The following is a 17,106-nucleotide window of genomic DNA, read 5'->3' as shown; positions in this document are numbered from 1 at the left end:
GACCTACTAATCGTCGATACTTTTCAGGATCCTTGAGAAGTTCTCCTTTATCAAATAATTTTGTGTCATCCATAGGAAAAGCAATGGGTCGTGCTCCCAAAAAACCATAGTCCTTGAGAATCTCTAATGCATACTTGCGTTGAGAAATATAAATCCCTTGTTTGGAACGAGAAACCTCAATACCCAAAAAATATTTTAAATCACCAAGGTCTTTTATCCGAAAATGATCACGGAGAAAAGACTTCAGAGAATTAATGGCACTAGCATCATTGCCTGTAATCACAATATCATCCACATAAATGAGCAAAGCTGTGAAAGAAATACCAGACTTTTTAGTGAACAATGAATAGTCAGCTTTGGATTGTTGAAAACCGGCAAAAATGATGGCACTAATGAATTTGGCAAACCATTGGCGAGAAGCCTGCTTAAGACCATAAAGTGACTTGTGAAGGCGACACACAAGATTCTCCCCCGGTCGCCGAAGACCAGGAGGAGGAGACATATAGATTTCTTCATGTAAGTCACCATGTAAGAAAGCATTATTAACATCAAGCTGATGAAGAGACCAAGACTGACTAGCAGCAAGAGCAAGAAGACAACGCACCGTAATCATCTTAGCAGTAGGAGAAAAAGTGTCATGATAATCAATACCTTCAGCCTGAGTGAAGCCTTTAGCAACCAAATGAGCTTTGTAGCGGTCAATAGAGCCGTCGGAATTGTGCTTGAGTTTGTACACCCACTTACAACCAATGGGAATTTTGCCAGGGGGCAAGGAAGTTAAAGTCCAAGTACCATTAGCATGTAAAACTTGAAGCTCCTCAGTCATAGCACGTTGCCAATTGAGGTCAGTGGCAGCCTCGGCAAAGGAGGAAGGCTCCACAGTCCGACTGACAGAGTTAATGTAAGAAAAATGCCTGGGAGAGTAACGGTGATAAGAGAGAAAATTACAAAGTGGATATCGCGTACCTTGTGTAGAACCGGGTTGCGAAGTCGAAGATGGGTGGGATGGCAGAATCACCTGCGAGCAAACGTAGTCTTTTAAATAGGATGAAGGTTTATGGGCACGGGAAGAGGTGCGGGGAAGGGGATGATTGGTAGGTAGTGGGGGGGGGGGGTAGGGATGTCCGTGGGTAAAAGGGTGAAAGGTAAGGAAGTAGCGGGGGAGGGAAGGAGGGGATGCCGAGAGGGCATGGGCATGGGGAGGAACGGGTAATGGGGCAGCAAGGGAATCTGTGGGAGGCGTGGAAGGGGAGGAAGGTGGAGGAGGGTGAGGCGTCGGGGCAGGATGGGGTGGGTTATATGTAAAGTCCAGATGGGGTGGGATGGGTAGGGTAGGCGAAGAGGATGGGATAGGAGGGTGAGAAACGGCATAAGGAAAAGTAGTTTCGTGAAAGATGACGTCTCGACTAGTGAAAATGCGGTGATTGTTGAGATCGTAAAGGGTATAGGCCTTTTGTCCATGAGGATAACCGAGAAAAATGCAACGATGAGCCCGAGGGGAAAATTTGGTGGTGGGAGTGACAGAGGTGGCATATGCCAGACAACCAAAGACGCAGAAGTGGTCATAAGATGGGGTTTTCGAAAAGAGAACCTCAAATGGGGATTTATGATGGAGAAGACGGGTAGGGAGACGATTGATGAGATAAGTAGCGGTAAGAACACATTCCCCCCAAAACTTGATAGGAAGATGGGATTGAAAACGAAGGGCGCGAGCGGTTTCAAGAAGATGACGATGTTTTCCTTCAACAACGTCATTTTGTTGGGGGGTATAAACACAAGAAGTTTGTAAAAGCACCCCATGATCAGAGAAAAAACTACGAAGAGATAAAAATTCACCACCAATGTCAGTACGAATGCATTGGATGGTAGTGCGGAATTGGGTAGTGACATAAGCAAAAAAATCCTTAATTAATTGTTGAGTGTCGGATTTATGTTTCATAAGGAAGACCCACGTAAAGCGAGAAAAATCATCCACAATGGTTAAGAAATAATGAGCACCAGAAAGAGAAGATTGACGATTCGGGCCCCAAATATCACAATGAATTAAAGCAAAAGGGAAAGTTGATGAAATTGAACTCAAAAGAAAAGGTTGACGAGTTTGTTTTGCCAACGGACAAACATCACAAATATGACTAGAATCAAAAGTACAATTAAGAGAGCTAGATGCTAAAGCTTGCAAACGAGTGGAGGAGGGGTGACCAAGACGTCTATGCCAGAGGGAGGAGGGGATGGTAATGATGTTGCAGAGAGGTTGACGGGTGGGGAGAGAAGGGTAAGGGCCACAAGGTAATACAGATCGCCACGTCACTTACCCACACCAATCATCGCCTTCGAAACCAAGTCCTGCAAAACACACCAAGAAGGAAAGAAGGTTATGGAACACGATAATCCATCTGTAAGTTTACCAACCGATAAAAGGTCCACTCGGAAATTAGGGACACATAAAACATCCTTCAAAGTAACTGATGAATTTAAAGGAAGAGTGCCGGTAAAAGTAATGGGAGCGGAAGCACCACTAGGCAAAGAAACAGGCGGCAAATGTGAAGGAGAACGATTAACCAAACATGAAGCGGAAGAAGTAATATGATCCGTAGCACCACTGTCAAGAATCCATTGACCATGACGAGAGGTGACAGGTAACAAACCTTGGGCAAAATCAGTAGTGAGAACGGCATTGGCCTGAGGAGGGGTGGTGGTGTCACGTAGAGCAGCTAGAACACGAGAGTGCTGCTCGGCAGAGAGGTCAGGCATGGCAAGCTGCAAGTCATGCAAAGTGGGCTGGGCCTCGTGCACTTGGTGGGTCGCTGGAGTAGAAAGGAGGCGGGGGCTTGGGTGCCTTGCACGTGATGGGCCTGGGTGAAATTATGGGGCCGGGAAGCAGAAAACCGTGGCTGCCGGGGAGGACTGGAAGGTGCATGGCTGCGGGAAGAACTGGAAGCAGTGGCACGGCGCGGTGGTCGCCACGGTTGGCCATGGAGGGGATGGCCAACGGGATAGCCATGAAGTTTATGGCAGGTGTCTCGGGTATGATAATCAAAATTGCAGTAGGTGCAGTGGAGGGGAAGACGAGCAGAGGAGGGACGGGACGGGCCACAAAAATTAGGGCTAGGGTTATAAACCTGCTCTGTATACCATGTAGAAAATATGGAAGAGAATGCTTTGTGGAAAATATGGAAGAGAATGCTTTTTCTCATTAATTTTTCTCTACAAGATTACAAGGATATATATACATGATACAAATGTGTAGGTAGGACAAGGTAGCCGTCCTAGTGTGTAGGTAGGACAAGGTAGGACGGCTGTAGAGGACAAGGTAGCCGTCCTAGTGTGTAGGTAGGACAAGGTAGGTAGAGGACAAGGTAGCCGTCCTAGTGTGTAGGTAGGACAAGGTAGGACAGCTGTAGGACGGCTTGACGGCTGTAGGACGGCTTATTCTTCCAATAATAATATTATATACAATTACACAAAGACTCCAACCATATTCCTTATTTGTCTAACAAAAACTAAAGTCTAAGAGATGAGTATGCGTCGTAAAACATTAATCACATCAACGGAAAGATTGAAAGTGAAGAAATTAAGTAACGATAAAATCTTCACAACGTCGCTTTTTTTTTTAATATTAAAATATTAAAATATTTAATCTTAAGATATCACCTCCACGTTACGCGATGTGATCATGTACTTAATTTAATCGTGTTATCTTTGAACTAATATAAAATCAATTATCTCTTAATCCAACAACTAACTTAATTATTTGGAAAAAAAAAAAAAAACAAAAAACAAATAATAACTGACTTGCGTTCTAAAGAGACTTCGGTTGAGTAAAGTGCAGAGCTTCAAACTTCTTGGAAATATCAAAATTTAGTTTAAATACAACTTGATTTTCTTTCTTTTTCCCTTGATTAGGGATCGGATTAGGCCTCTCGTACCATGACTCAGCACACATAATTATTAATGGGAAACTATCATCTGCATCTCAAACCCTAGTGTGTCTATCGTGTGTTTGCAGTAGATATTTTGTATTAATTTATTGTTGTATTTTTAAAGAATATTTGCTGGTGATTTCGTTACGACATTTCATCATTTTTTGGTAAAAAAAAACTTGCAGTTGTATTTCAGCCTCCACATGGTCACTATCGTAGATTTACAATAATCGAACCCAAATTATACCGTGTAAAATACGTGTCTAAAATTCGTTCCTAACTACTAAGTTATTCCGTAGTGGCTGTATTAATTTATTGTTTAAGTCATAGGTTATGACCAAGATTTGCCATTATTGATTAGGCACTCAGCAGAAGACTGACCACAAAGTATCTCATTGTCATTTGTTTATTAAGTAAGATTAATAGGAAATTATAAGAAGACAGAAAACATTAGCCCTGGTCACGTGTTATGCCTTGTGAGGATCCCTTGTTTTCATATGATCAAGTGATTGGTTATGAAGTTAATCCACCCTACACATATGAATAAATGTTAAAACTATTAAGGTTTGATGGTAATTAAACAAAACCCTTGTAATTCTAAAAATCTAAAATTACCTCTAATGAATTTTAAAATTATCTTCGCACGAATTTAGTCATTCATGAAAGCTAATTCAAGAGCTTTTTTTTTTTTGCCGACGAAAAAGGTGAAAGTTTGAACTTGGAATCTTTTTTAAGATATTATTAAACTAACAACTGGTGGTTAAGGGACACCGATTACAAAACATTTCGCGTGTTAAAATATTTGTTGACTACTAGCTACAATGGTTATAACGTGTGATAAATGCTAAGCAAACCACATTTTTGTAATAGGTGGAAAATTAAATTATGAGGAATTACATAAAAATATGAAAGAAGGATAATTTATCAATAAAAAGAAGAATTTGATGATATGCATCTTTTGACTTTTTTTTTTTATCAAAAAATAGGAAGAATTTCACAAAGAAATGGATTTTTACTAACCATAGTAGCAGCGTACACTGTATTTCACACACAATGATTATCGAAACTTGATACAAAACATTTCACGTGTTAAAATATTTGTTGACCACTTGGTACACCTGTTACGATAACGTGTGATAACGGCTAAGCAAATCGCGTTCCTGCAATATTTAGAAAGAATTTTATGAGGAATTAAATAAAATCATTTAAGAAAGATAATTTATCTATATAAAGAAGAATTTGACGATACGAATCTCTTGATAAAAAAATAAAATTTTTTTATCAGAAAATTGTACGAATTTCACAAAGGTAAAGATTTTACTACCCAAAATAGCATTTACCATAAAGAAAAAGTCAAAAACCAAGAAACAATTTTACTAGCAAGTAAAAAGAGAGATAAAAAGATAATCATCTTATCTAAATTTTGATGACGCAGACACAATCCGGCTATCAGCTGCCAAATTTATCCGCTTTCATAATTTATTGGATAAAGATCCTAATTAATATTTACACAAAACTAGAAGTTTTGACTGCCAAACATTTTCCTGAAATATAGCAAATTGTTTAAAAACTTGCCAACTCAAATCCGAAAACAATTCCCAAAAATACAACATATATAATCCCATGTATAATCAAGACACAGCTATAATTCTGTGTCATTTATCCAAAAAATAATAAAAATAGAAATAAAATTTTTGGATAAGAATCCCAGATTTTGACCTAAAAAATAGTTTTTGGATAAGAGTAAAAATCCGTATCAGAAAGACCCTACCTAACCTTTTTCGTTTTTTTTTTCCTAAATACCCACTTCTTCCTCCTCGTCCTCCTCCCTCCCTCTCTATCTCTCTCTCACACGGCCAAGGTTTTAAAGAACCGGCACAACTCTTGTCAATTAGATTTTTAGTTTAAAAGGAGGCAGCTTTTTGTGCAAAGCTTTGAACTTTTTGTTTAAAGAACGAGTTTTGTTGGACTTTTGATTGCAAGGGTTTAATTTTGATCCATTTTTCGCCGTTTCGATTCGAAAAAGTGGTTTTTTAGGCAGAGGATCAGGTGGGTTTTCTTGTTTTCGTTGTGAAATCTCGGAAAAAGGGCGTTTGATTCGACATGGCCAAGGCATTTGCATCCCAGAGTGGTTTCTGCATTTCTTCTGGGTTGGATGAAATTGCAGTTGGCTCCAAATCCCCCAAAGGGGAATTCAGGGTTTCTCCCTCCTTCAGTACCTCACAATTTAAGGATGCAAATTCAAGAGCTTTTCCTTCATTGAGTGTTGATTTCTTGGGAAAACCCATGACTCTCTCCGATCACAAGGGTATTAAGAATTGGAGGGTCAGAAAACCTAGCAATTTCTCTGTGCATGTATGTAAAGCTCTCTCCTTTCTCCCTTTTGACTTTTGGCTTTTGGCTTTTAGCTTTTAGCTTTTGTAGATTGCTGTGTTTTCCCATTGCATTTTTTGTTATCTTTTTTTAGTTGGGAATTTATGGTTTTTCAGGCTCAAGCATCTGTCTGTGTAAGCAGAGCTATGAGGTGGTGGGAAAAGACCCTTCACCCCAACATGGTGGAGATCCATTCCGCTCAAGAACTTGTTGATTCCCTGAAAAATGCTGGGGACAGATTGGTTGTAGTTGACTTTTACTCACCTGGCTGTGGAGGCTGCAGAGCTCTCCATCCCAAGGTATATATATATATGATTTTTAGTTTATGTTCTAGCAACCTTTCAGGGAGACGGACCAACGGCGCACTAATCCGCCTCGGAATCATGGCAGCTTGATTGATTTATTTGTTAGAGCTTTAATCTGAAACTTTATGTGACATTTGTTGACCGAGAGTTGTCCATTTTATCAGATCTGTCAGCTGGCTGAATCGAACCCGAATGCGATTTTCCTCAAAGTTAACTATGAACAGCACAAGACTATGTGTCATGCTCTCAACATTCATGTGCTGCCGTTCTTTAGATTCTTTAGAGGCGCAGATGGTCGCGTGTGCAGCTTTAGCTGCACCAATGCAACTGTGAGTATTTCCCGCAATCATTATCTTGTTCATCGAGTTTTAATTGCAATGAATTAGTGGATTGTTTGTGGATCAAGAAACTGAGTCAGAATTCTTATTTAACAGATTAAGAAATTCAAAGATGCATTGGCGAAACACGGGTCCGATCGTTGTAATCTTGGGCCGGCGAAAGGGTTGGATGAATCTGAGATACTAAAGTTAGCTTCAATAGGTGAAATATCAACAACAACATCATCACCTTCCACGAAGGAAGAAAGATTGGAGGATCTGCTCACGAAAAGCGTAGATTTTTCGGGTGTTTGGAGCAATGCAGGCCATAGCATAGAACTCGAGGAAGAAAATTCCATGGTGCAAGTTTAAAAGCAGCTTCTCTAGGGCAGTTTCCTACATGGTGTGGTTGTACATAGCTTTTAGCTTTTGGGTTTCCCATAAGCAGGGGGCTCTGGCTTTTTTTACATTGAGCCCTGCCTAGTTTGGTTAAATCTGTTATTTAGATTGGATGTTATGATTTGATTAATGATTTTTAATCAGATCTAAAGCTTGTTGGCTTCAAATTTGCCTCTTCTATTAGAATATGGTGTTTCTGGATTTGGTACCTACAACTATGCTTTTCTTGGAAGTGCTTTTTGTCAAACTTCTTGAATTCTTTCGAATGCGTATGGCAATCTTAACTGGGTCCTGGCGATGTCTCTCTTGTAGGCCCCAAACTTATTTTGTCAATGATTCCAGCCGGTAAATTTAAACAATTCCCTCTTTAATTTTTTAAAACTTGTTCATATGAGTCTGACTGTCAAATTTTCCGCCAAAATTAGGAGTTTATTTCCTTCCGCTTGCGTTTGCAAAACTTTCATAAGTGTGCATTTTAAGATTTACGGAGACTCGTAACCAAATTAAAAGTTAAGAGAGTAAATCGGAATTCTACAAGACTAAGAAGATTTTTTTTCTATTAGTGTTTGTATTATTTGGAGAGTAAGTTCTATCTCCCTTGCTAATATAAATAAATCACAAGGTATGAGGAATATTACACACGTAGAACTTATTTGGAAATTCTTTAAGATAACTAAAAGCACTTTTTTGGGGAAAAAAAAAAAAAAAAAAAAACGTGTTTAGGTTTCAAAGCACTTGAAGTGCTTCTTGTAAGAAGCAACAGTCATCTAAAATACTTTTAATCATTTTAAAAACACTTCCAAACAAGATCGTAATTCTTCATGCCTCTCTCTCTCTCTGTCAATTTTCCTTTCTCCCCTCTCTAAATTTATGCCACAGGTGTAACTTCATGTGGATTTTTTTTATCAATTTGTGGCCACCCTTGAATATTGACAATGGAAATATGAAGCAATGGTGTTGGAAACCGGCCAAACTTTGTCGGCCTTGCATCTTGGATTTGGATTATGATTTGGCTTTTGTTAGAGAAGAAAGGAATCATGGGATATATTTGAACTTTTGGGATTTTGTCTGTCGTTTTGGAATCATTGTGGCAGTTGGAGAGCCAAAGTTTGTATTGTTTTCAACATCCACTTCCCCTCAAAGTTATGTGAGTTTAATAAAACGTTTCACGTGAAAACATCATCCACTTTTTTAATGGCCTGTCAATTTGGTGGCATGTGGTGAGCCAAATGTGGTGTGTAAAATAAGTTAGGTCATATTAATTAATAGGAGAGATTTTTTTAATGTGACGCGAATACAATCTGAAATATCAAGTGTTATAATATAAAATGTTAGAATTTATTTTTCAAGTATCCAACTACTTGTATTACAACATTTAATGTATCGAGTTGGGTTTCTAACACATTAAAAAATTTCTCTACTAATATGATCCGAAAAGAACTTACATGCACTCATAACACCATAATCACAATGTTCTAAGTCAATTAAGCGATGAAACTTTACATGCACTTATAACACCATAATCACAATGTTCTAAGTCAATTAGGTGATGAAACTCAACAGTGATAGGCTATAAAGTACGGTGGTGCTATTGAAACACCCATTTTTATCTTTCGTGATCAAATGAATTTATGAAGATTAAAGAACAAAATTCACAAAAAGTTTGTAAGAAGTAAAAATGTGTGTGTGGATAGCACCGCCCTTAAAATATCACTACTTTGGCATCTATGACATGAATTTCTCCTAAACCAAATACATTAAGTCCGTTCTCATATGAACATTGCCAAAAATAGATTAAACTCATTAGTCGATGAGTTTTAAAACAAATTCATATTTACATATCTTAAAAACGTAAAGTGAGATGTAAATGTAATTTATGCATCTTAAATTTGTGTCCTTTTATTGAAGATGCTCTAATGAGCGGAAAAAAACAATGAGTTAATTTGATTACGAGTAGTTTAAAATGTTCATTACACATTTCTTCAAAGTTAACCTAAGCAATGAACACATAAGTGCCCTACACATTATGGAAAATGATTTTAAACAAAAAAAATAAATAAGCAAAAAGGAGGCCAACTAGTTTTGATTGGTCAACTAACGTGGAACTGACGCGGATGAGCCCAGAATCCTACTCAGCGTGGGTCCCAGGGAGGAAAATAACGGAAAAAAAGTATGGGCAAGTGGGGATGAACCAGGGAATTGGATTCTCTCCACGACAATGCTTTGAGATCCTACTGATCGAATAATATAGGCCGTTGAATCAAAATTCAATATTTATAATTATTATAATTTTAAAATGACATTCTATTTGTAGCCGTTTGATTAAAATCTAATGGTCCATGTTGTCTGGTCAGTAAGATCTCAAGACATTGCCTCGGAGAGGATCCAATTCCATGAACCAGCATCCCTTTGCTGGCTGTAAATTTGATAAAAAAAAAACGTGCGGAATCCATGCAAATCCAGAACAATCTGCAGTTTTTATTTTCCACTTCCATGTTAGTGGATAATAACGATAAAAACAAAATAAAATGTAAAATGAATAGTATAAAAATTGATTTTTTTAATGTAAAAATATTATTTTTCATTAAAATGTACAGTACTGAAAACTTTTCGTTAAAGTTCCCAATTTTTTTGTTAACGATTTTAAGTTGGTTTCGGAAAGAGTATTATTGGGTTTGGATAAAATTTTCCTTTGTTACTAAATAAAATTTGGGAATGTCGGGCTCGGCCCAAAGACTTGGTAGTTGGTACATTGTGGGCTTTGTAAAAGGAAAGACAAAAACTTTGGATTAGGAGAAGTAAATTAAAAGTCGGATGCCAATGACATACAGAAATCACAAGAAACTTATTGCCGAGCAAAGGAGGGAAACGAGATGTAAAATTTGTGAGAAGGCCTTCATATACTATCCAGCGTGAACGATTATTTCATAAGGTGCTTTTGGAGCCCGACACAATGTCGAGCTCCCACAAAAGCAACCCTTCAAATCTCCGTTCTTTTGTTCGATCATCAGGCTTTCGAAAACAAATTCATACACTAAAAGCTAATGGCATTCAAACTTTGTAAACATACATTCAAAATCATCTTCCCCGTAAGAGGTAGAAGAACAGAGAGTCGCTATTTGAGAAAATAAAAATACGCGCATTTGAAATGCATCATTGGCAAAACATTAAGTAAGGGCATCAGAGAGATTCCCATCGACAATTCACCATCCTCCGGAAGGAGTTCTGATGTCCCTGTCTGTTTTATCGTCATTTGCACAACACTCCATCATAAAACACATCAAATGCAATTACACAGTAATTCAGAAACTCCGCGGCGGCTCGTGTTCTCGGCACACATAAAAAATACATTCATGCTTATAACTCAAAAGAAAACTAATGAAAAGAATTTGAAAACTTCGAATTTTAATTAAAAATGCATCAGAGAGATTCCCATTTAGACTAGTCATCAATCTCCAATGGAGTGCAGATGTCCCTGTCTGTTTTATCATCACTTGCAACTCCAAATACCACAATTTTTCCTTCTAATTACCTTAAAAACTAAACTTTCTTGGAAATTAAGAAACATTAAGTGAGAATTAAGCATAATTTCAAAACTTTCAATCGTAACCAAGTAGAACCTCATGCCTCGGATGTAAAAAAAAATAAAGCAGTAAAATTGATAAAGAATTGTAGAACCTCATGCCTCAGATGTAAATTTGTTTCATGGAATTTACTCTCAAAGTATATTTAACGCCATCATAGGCATGGGCATACCCGAAAAAAAAGAAAAGAAAAAACAGTGAAGAATAACATAAGTAAAAGGAAACAGTTCAAAGACCAAAGTAAATCCTGGGATTTGACTATGAATTTCAGATTCAAAAACCCAGTTGAGATAGGGCGGAGACGAAGAGGGAGGCCTTAGAGGAAGAGGCTAGAGAGGGTTAGAACCTAGGGTTCTGCGGAAACTAGGGTTTGACTGAGTGTGTGAATATATAGAGGGTTTTGCAGGCAGAAAGGACTCACTTTGATCAGGACCGTTGATTTGGGACATAGAGATGTGTCAACGTATTGGGCTAAAAAGCCCAAACGTAGCCTAGTACAAATGGACCTTTCAAGCCTGGTAACCCAAAATATTACAATAGGCCCCAATAATCCAATGGGGCCTCCAAAGTTATTATCCAAGGTCCAGAGTCGGCCCATACTTTGGTTGGGTAGTAGATGGGTGTTTTTTTAATTTTTTTAATTTTTAGGGTTTAGGGTTTTGGAGTTGAGAGTTCTATTCAGAATGAAGGATAAGGATTGTCTATCCTCCCGTGCCCTCTTATTTTGTATGGTCACGGTTAAGTTACGTCAATATTTTATATTGTTTTTCTTTTTTACAGAGACAATAAGACAAAAATGAATACTAATATAAAATGTTGACGTGGCTTAACCGTGACCACACAAACAGGAGGGCATGGGAGGACACCGGAAGTGGGAGCGCAAAAACTCCTTGTCCCAAAATCAAACAAGTAGTAGTCTAACCTCTTCTGATAAAGGAGAGGCTATGCTTACTAGATGTTAGGCTTTAACTCTCTTAAGTTTCGATCATCAAACCGAATGAATTAAGAAAAACAAATGACAAGAGATTAATATGCTATATGTAGAATGTAAAAAGGAGCGTATGAATAAAAACACAGTTTAGAGTATTCAAAAAACTTAAATTTGAATCTTGTATTGTCGTTATGAATTTGGAATCAATGAACCTGGTCTACATCACCTCTGTGCCTTGTGGGTTCTTCTCAGTTTAATCTGCATAATTAGCGGCCTTATCAATTTGGAGTCAAAGTTAATGTACAATTAAGAAGGAAAAAAAAGTGAAAAAAAATCAGTGAATGAAGTCTAGTTTTAGCTTCACGCGACCATTTCCTCTAGCGGCATCTAGTTTTATCTTGTTGGAGAAGATTCTAAATTCAAATCTCATGAACGACAATCCTTATGCAAATCCTGTTGCGTCATAAGTCGTAATAGTTTACTGGTTACACTTTTGCGTAAGTGAGTAGTAAACATTGATTTTGACATTGTGATAAGGTTAGATACATAACAGATATGAAACAACAACTGAATCAAACAAACGAGCAAGATTGGAAGCTTGAGCATTCATAGAAGTTAACTAAGAATATCAAAATTGTGAAAGAAAATGCAAAAATAAGTAGATAAAGATTTAGTCTGGTTCTCAAAAATAGCACATCAATGATCTATATGATTCATGAAATGTTGCAATCTCTTTATACAGTGTCCAGACACTGATGAATCCGGACAGGAGCTAGTGAATGCAATTGGCCCACTACTATTGCTACACATGAAGAAATTTATGTTTATTTGATATTCTCCTTGAGCATGACTACAAGTCTACAATGGGTGCAAAATTTTTAACAAAATACCTTGAAAAAATATATGAGGAAAAGTGGATAGCCAAAGTAGTGTACTACCTTCATCTTGATTTTTTTTTTATATTAGGTGTTTTAAAAGTTCCCGCCTAACGCTACCTAGACCCTTTATTCACTAGATGGCTAATTACGGCTACAATTAATTCCTAGGCGTTTAAAAACCAATAAAGGGCACTTAGACCTGCTTATGCGCCCGCCTATACCGCCTAGACCCTCCACCTAGACTGGTTGGGTCGCGATCTCACTTAGACAGAAAATAGATAACTTCCATTTTGCATTTTGTTTTTTCAAAAAATTGTAAGAGATTTGTTAGATAATTGGATGAATACTCATTATATGTTTGTTCTTCATGTTTTAAATATGTTTTAGTACTTTATAATTTATTTGTCATTTTATTTTGCAGTTTATGTACCCTAATATAATTATATATTTTTTTAAATACAAGTAAACATTTATTTATATATTATATAATAATTAAAATTAAAAAATCGACTAGACCCTGTCTAGACGCCTAGGCGCTAGATCCTTCTCTACCGTCCGACTAGCACCTAGCGCTTTTTAAAACTTTTTATATTGTATTGTGAAGGAAGAAAGCATGTTTTTACAACTGAAATGAGTTGTACTTATCTAAATTTAAGAATATATTCCGTGCGATTTTGTAATACAAGTCCCAAAACATGCACCGTGATGCTTACCTATCTGGCTAATTGGTATCTCTTCCCACCAAAGCTGCTTTATCATTAGCAAAGGAGCCGAAAAGATTAAAAAGATGTCTCCACATTGAAGTTGTTGATTCTCTTTAATCGTGGGTTCATGATTTTGACAAACTTAATCTACTTTTCCATATGTATTTTTTCAAGGAAGAACATTCTTTCACGCCTCTTGCCCGTTTTCTCCATGAATTCCGGCCGTTTGTTTAAGCTTTGGATGTTTATAACAAATAGTTACTGATGTAGGCATAAAGCATAGGATAATACTTGAATCTCTTCTTTGTGTATTATGTATGAGCTCATTCTCTCACTTGCAAATGACATATTTTCATTGTTAGAATTTCATAATTGAACTGTTCAATCTATTAATCTTCATTTAAAATCATTCGAATCGGAGATCGTTAAGTCATCCGAATGAATCAAAATAAATCAATGGTGTAAGTACCAAGTAGCATATCCATAATGAACCGTTATTTGGATGACTAAATGATTTCCAATTCGAATAATTTTTTGTAAGGATAATCTCCAAATGAAGATAAAAGATTGAATAGTTCCGAGAGTAAAATTTTTACGATGAAGATGAGTTATTTGCTAGCGTGGAATGAGCTCATCTCCCCAAAAGAAGCAATGCAAGCATTATCTGAAAGTATGACGTTACAAACACTTATCAATTTCCAATAATATAAAAAGAAATCAAACTGAATCACACCATTAACCAACCATAATTAGATATGAAACTCGTTACCTAAGTAAGTTGAATATGAAACATTCCCCCAAGTCACAAGAACATCACTAAATTATAACGAAATGAGTACAATTTTAACATTGAAACATCGTATCATTCTTCAGATCGCAACTTACAACGTGAGATTCTCAAACTGTATTCACCAACAAGGTATCAAGTTTTTGGACATTAATTTGTTTTCGTATAGTAAAGGTCATGAACTTAAAAGCAAAGGAGACAAACACTCGATTTAATTACCACGTCGATCATGGTACTGTCCTCTTGTAATCGTAATCACAAAATAAGCATCGTGCTCCAAACTTCGAAGTTCAAATCAATGTTCAACCATGCATGCCTCTGAAAAGTAATGTCTCCATGGGTTATATTATCTTAATTACTTAGTTAGGTCAACATAGATAATCGTCGACAACTTATTGTCATAAAATCTTCATGTAATCTTGACATCTTGCCTGCGGTATAGGACAGTCCGCATTTTTGTTGTTGTCTTCTTTATTAAAAAGAGCAAATATTGTATGATCAAATACATTGGATTTGGATGGTTAGCGTCTTTTTCCTTACTTCTTACTTCTTTTATCTAAAGTTCATTCCTATATTTTATAAAATATTAATTTCGTATGATTTATTTATTTGCACCAAATACATTGGAATTGGCAGATAACACTTTATTGCAATAGCTGAAAACAATCAAACATATGCACTCTAATGCAGATCCCTTCATTGTAACAACTAATAATTTATCATTTGTAAAATAAATAAATAAATAAATAAATAAAATAAAGAAACAAACAAACCTTGGATTTGAATCTTCTTTCTTTATTTTTATTTATTTATATTAGAATGGTTTACTCTAAACTACGAGAAGAGTAATTCAAACTTGAGTGCCGAAAATAAAGCACATTACTCTAGCCAGCTTCACGTCCAAGTTTGCTGAAATTGCTTTTATATATGCAGATTAATAACTATCTTTTTTTTTTTTTGGTCTAAATAACGTTCTTGTTACTGGTTACTAAAAAAATTCCAAGTGAGTCGATAGCATTCATAACATATTGAGAGCGAAGCAGGATTTATTTAATAGAGGGCTATAATTTATTAGAAAATTTGACAAGCTATAAAATATCTTGCAACTTGCAAACAATAATCTTGTTATCATGTTAATTCCGTTTCGCCACATATAAATTCAGTTACTTATTTACGATTTTTCTGACATTTCTGGGCAATATTATTTTGTTATATATTTCCTTCTCCATCTCTGCTGTGCCATTTATATTGACTTATTGATCTCGTACTCGGTTTTTCTCCTCTACAATCTGAACGTACGGCAGGATTTCAGATTCTGTTCATTAATTCTAACTTATCCAGGGACTGCACTTCGGCACATCCCTTGAAAAATAGTAGCCGTGTGTGACTAAAATATATGTTTTGCTGTTTTATGCATAACAACTCCCGCCAGAATCTGAAATTAAACTACAGGTTAAGATGTGAAACGAATATCCAGTTAAAAATCCAGATTATTAATCTTATATTTGATCACAAACTTGAAGGAAAATCAAACAAAAATCAGACGGTGCGGTTGTAATTTACTCAAAAATATCAAGGGAGGTAGAGAAAGACGCTTGAAAAGTGGCTTTGCATGATTCATTCACACGTATGCATGGGTCAATTTGCATGATAGATTTGTAAAGTAGTGTTGGTGGCTTCTTGGTTGTTTTCCAGATTTAGGACTCGACTAGACGGTCAGTAGATTTCGGTTCTAAAGAAAGAATCCATGAGGGATAAGGAAATTACAGAAGAGAAAAAAGACAAAGCCTAATTATAAAGCTACGTGTGCAGCTAAAAAAATGACGACTGTATGACCTAAAAATGGAGCCAAACTAGTGCGGTACGTATGTGTTCGATCCCTTATTATAACCCTTCACGTTGTTTTCCCCGAGAGCTAAGCTAGCTGGCTAATCTAACATGTGGCACAATTCCACAACAACATCTCACTTTCAACTCTCTTTCTCTTGTTTTGTTGAAGAATGTAATTCCACATCGGAAATTTCATATAATTTATTACTATTTATAAAAATAAATGGTACCATTATTAATAACATTGAGACATTTTATGATAAAATTCAATAGTTGCTAAGCTGTGTATGCTGGTGAGTTGATTCCACTTTCGCTAGCTTGTTTTCATGGCGTTGATTCTCTATTCGATCGATATGGTGTTTTCTATGCCTTACACGCTCAAATCTGGTGGCGGTGCTAGTGTGTTGGTGGCTTTTTTTGTTTTTTTTTAGGTTTTATGGTAGTCGTATTGGGGTTTACTTAATTGTGCAAATTCACTTCATATCAATTTTTTTATCAAACCCAATTGGTACTATCTGTATTTATTTATGATGTTGAATGAAATACCTCTCTTATCGCTTATAAAAAAAAAAAAAAAAAATACCAATCGAGTGTTGTTGACTACATGAATAGATTTTCTTCAGGTCTATTTTCACGGAATACAAGTTGATGTTCGTTGTAATGAATCAGAAGATAAGATAGGAATACATACTATACGTTCATCACACCAACTGAATCATGCATGTTATCGGAGCAGTAATGATGTTCTTACCATGTTTTTATACCATATTTACATACCACCTTATGTTGTATCTGAATTTAAATAGCTACATCATTTAAATTAATCAAAATTTAATTTAAAATAAAAAACATTTAATAAGCCAATAATTTAAATAAAAAAAAGATGGAATTAAATAGTAATTGTGGCATACGAGGAGTCTTCTCCTTCTTTCTCCGTTCAATCCTAATTCTTTTCCTGTTTCTTCTTCCACGCCTGTTCTTTCATGCCATTTTTTTTTTCCAGCCGCCTCACCATTGATGGAAGTAGATGAAGTAACGGAGCTATACGATTCTTTCTGGTTCGAGCTCCGGATCTTCA

At 36.4% G+C, this 17,106-nt stretch overlaps 1 protein-coding gene and 3 non-coding genes across 4 annotated transcripts; 1 reads left to right on the top strand and 3 right to left on the bottom strand.

Moving 5' to 3' along the window:
* The first annotated feature begins 5,722 nt into the window (after positions 1-5,722).
* Positions 5,723-7,758, top strand: LOC137713161 (thioredoxin-like 1-2, chloroplastic). The gene is made up of 4 exons (XM_068452427.1): positions 5,723-6,275; positions 6,410-6,592; positions 6,763-6,927; positions 7,033-7,758. The coding sequence occupies exons 1-4, from the start codon at positions 6,024-6,026 to the stop codon at positions 7,285-7,287; spliced, it is 855 nt and encodes a 284-aa protein (XP_068308528.1). The 5' UTR covers positions 5,723-6,023; the 3' UTR covers positions 7,288-7,758.
* A 2,730-nt stretch (positions 7,759-10,488) lies between these two features.
* LOC137714045 (small nucleolar RNA R44/J54/Z268 family) lies at positions 10,489-10,574 on the bottom strand. Its single transcript, XR_011065386.1, has one exon. It is a non-coding gene; the product is annotated as a small nucleolar RNA R44/J54/Z268 family (small nucleolar RNA).
* A 154-nt stretch (positions 10,575-10,728) lies between these two features.
* On the bottom strand, positions 10,729-10,815 carry LOC137714044 (small nucleolar RNA R44/J54/Z268 family). Its single transcript, XR_011065385.1, has one exon. It is a non-coding gene; the product is annotated as a small nucleolar RNA R44/J54/Z268 family (small nucleolar RNA).
* Positions 10,816-10,992: 177 nt separating this feature from the next.
* Positions 10,993-11,065, bottom strand: LOC137714043 (small nucleolar RNA Z267). Its single transcript, XR_011065384.1, has one exon. It is a non-coding gene; the product is annotated as a small nucleolar RNA Z267 (small nucleolar RNA).
* Between the last annotated feature and the right edge of the window lie 6,041 nt (positions 11,066-17,106).

The sequence above is a fragment of the Pyrus communis genome, chromosome 13 (assembly GCF_963583255.1).
Source record: "Pyrus communis chromosome 13, drPyrComm1.1, whole genome shotgun sequence".
NCBI classification, from domain to species: Eukaryota; Viridiplantae; Streptophyta; class Magnoliopsida; order Rosales; family Rosaceae; genus Pyrus; species Pyrus communis.
The sequence above is the reverse complement of the archived record's forward strand: the minus strand, read 5'-3'. Positions and strand labels throughout refer to the sequence as shown.